Genomic DNA, 1,655 nt, shown 5'->3' with positions numbered 1-1,655 from the left:
CTGCCTGTGTGGCTTCTTGAGCTGCTGCTGCCTACGGGCATCCTCTGCCTCCCTGCAATTGTAGGCCATGCCGTCCTTCTTCTCCTTCTTACGCAAAGACAGGGTTAAAGCCAAAAGGAGAAGGCACCCACCCAGGAGAGCAGCCAGGCTGATAATGGCCACCACGGAGGGGCTTGGCCATCCAGGTTCCCAGGCTGAGATTTTGGAGAATGCCCCATGATTCCGGAAAACTAAGTGGACCCGGGCCAGGGTATGCAGGGGGATGTCCCCCCCATCGCTCACCCGGACCACCAGCTCCTGCTCGCTGCCAACAAGGCTGCTGGCGTTGCTGGTGTTGAGGCAGACCTGCCCCAAGAGAGAGGCCAGGATGAAGAGCCTGGTGTCATCCCCACCCACCAGATCATACCGGAGGGCCCCATTGATGCCAGAGTCCACATCCCTGGCTGTGATGGTGAAGAGGAAGGGAGAGCCAGCGCATGACACGAGTGTTGCATTGGTCACCACTGCAGTGTCTTGGGTGCTCCCATTCCCAGGGGCCACCCAGGAGCACCCCGTCTCCGCATTGACCAGGACAGAGAGCATGGCCGCACCTCCCACCAGTGCTGGCGTGATGATGACAGGCGCATTGTCATTCTGGTCAAGCACAACCAGCCTGATGGAGACGTTGGACACCAACTTAGGGTGACCACCATCCTCTGCAGTCACCAGGAACTCCAGGCTCCTCACCTGCTCATAATCAAAAGCTTGGAGGGCAAAAACATCCCCAGTGATGGGGTCGATCGAGATCAGACTCAAAGTAGAGGAGTCCAGGATGCTGTAGGTGATTTTCCCATTGAAACCCAGGTCAGGGTCGGTGGCATGGACAGTGAGCAAGAAGGCAGGTGCTTTGCTGTTCTCAGCAATGGCAACCTCATAGGTGGCCTTCTCAAAGGAGGGGGCATTGTCATTGACGTCGCTAATGCAGATAGTCAGGTGCTTCAGCACAGCCAAGGAGAGGTCTCCATGGTCCCGCACCACCAGCGTCAGGTTGTACTCAGCACGCAGCTCCCTGTCCAGCGTGGCATTGGTCATCAGCACGTAGCTGTAGCTGTTGGTCCTCTTCAGCCTGAAGTGCTCGTACCCTTGACTGAGGAAGCAATGCACTTGCCCGTTGCTTCCTGAATCGGGGTCACTGGCTGTCACCAGAGCCACGAAGCTGTCTTTGGGGAGAGCTTCAGAGAGCACGGGTTCCCGCGTGGCCCAGGTGATGTGGACATCGGGAGCGTTGTCATTGACATCCAGGACTTTGACCAGGACCTTACAGTGCGCTGGGATGGGGTTGGCGCCCAGGTCCCGGGCTTGCACGTCCAGCTCGTAGGCGTGGGTTTCCTCATAGTCCAGTGGGTGCTTCAGGATGATGCTGCCTGTGCGGGCATCGATGCCGAAAGCGCTCAGCACCTCCGGGGGCGCGTGCTTGCTCAGGCTGTACTCGATCTCCCCATTGGGGCCCTGGTCAGGGTCGGTGGCCGTGACTGTCACAAGCAGGGTCCCAGGCAGAGCATCCTCCCGAACCTCTACCATCAAAGAGCTCTCTGCAAAGATGGGGCTGTTATCATTGGAGTCAAGGACGATGACTTTAATTAAAGCAGTACCTGATTTTGGTGGCTTCCCATGAT

The 1,655-nt window shown here is 57.8% G+C and overlaps 1 protein-coding gene across 1 annotated transcript in view; it reads right to left on the bottom strand.

Annotated features, from left to right (window-relative positions):
• Positions 1–1,655, bottom strand: part of PCDH12 (protocadherin 12) — a 10,090-nt gene that overhangs the window by 7,725 nt on the left and 710 nt on the right. Inside the window, 1 exon segment of the mRNA XM_029083839.1 lies at positions 1–1,655. This exon segment is cut by the window's left edge and continues 324 nt beyond it; it is cut by the window's right edge and continues 146 nt beyond it. Within this exon segment, the coding sequence (XP_028939672.1) occupies positions 1–1,655 (1,655 nt within the window).

Source organism: Antrostomus carolinensis, unplaced genomic scaffold (genome assembly GCF_000700745.2).
Source record: "Antrostomus carolinensis isolate BGI_N321 unplaced genomic scaffold, ASM70074v2 scaffold40742, whole genome shotgun sequence".
Taxonomy (NCBI): Eukaryota; Metazoa; Chordata; class Aves; order Caprimulgiformes; family Caprimulgidae; genus Antrostomus; species Antrostomus carolinensis.
Note: the sequence above shows the minus strand (reverse complement) of the source record. Positions and strands in the feature narration are given on the sequence as shown.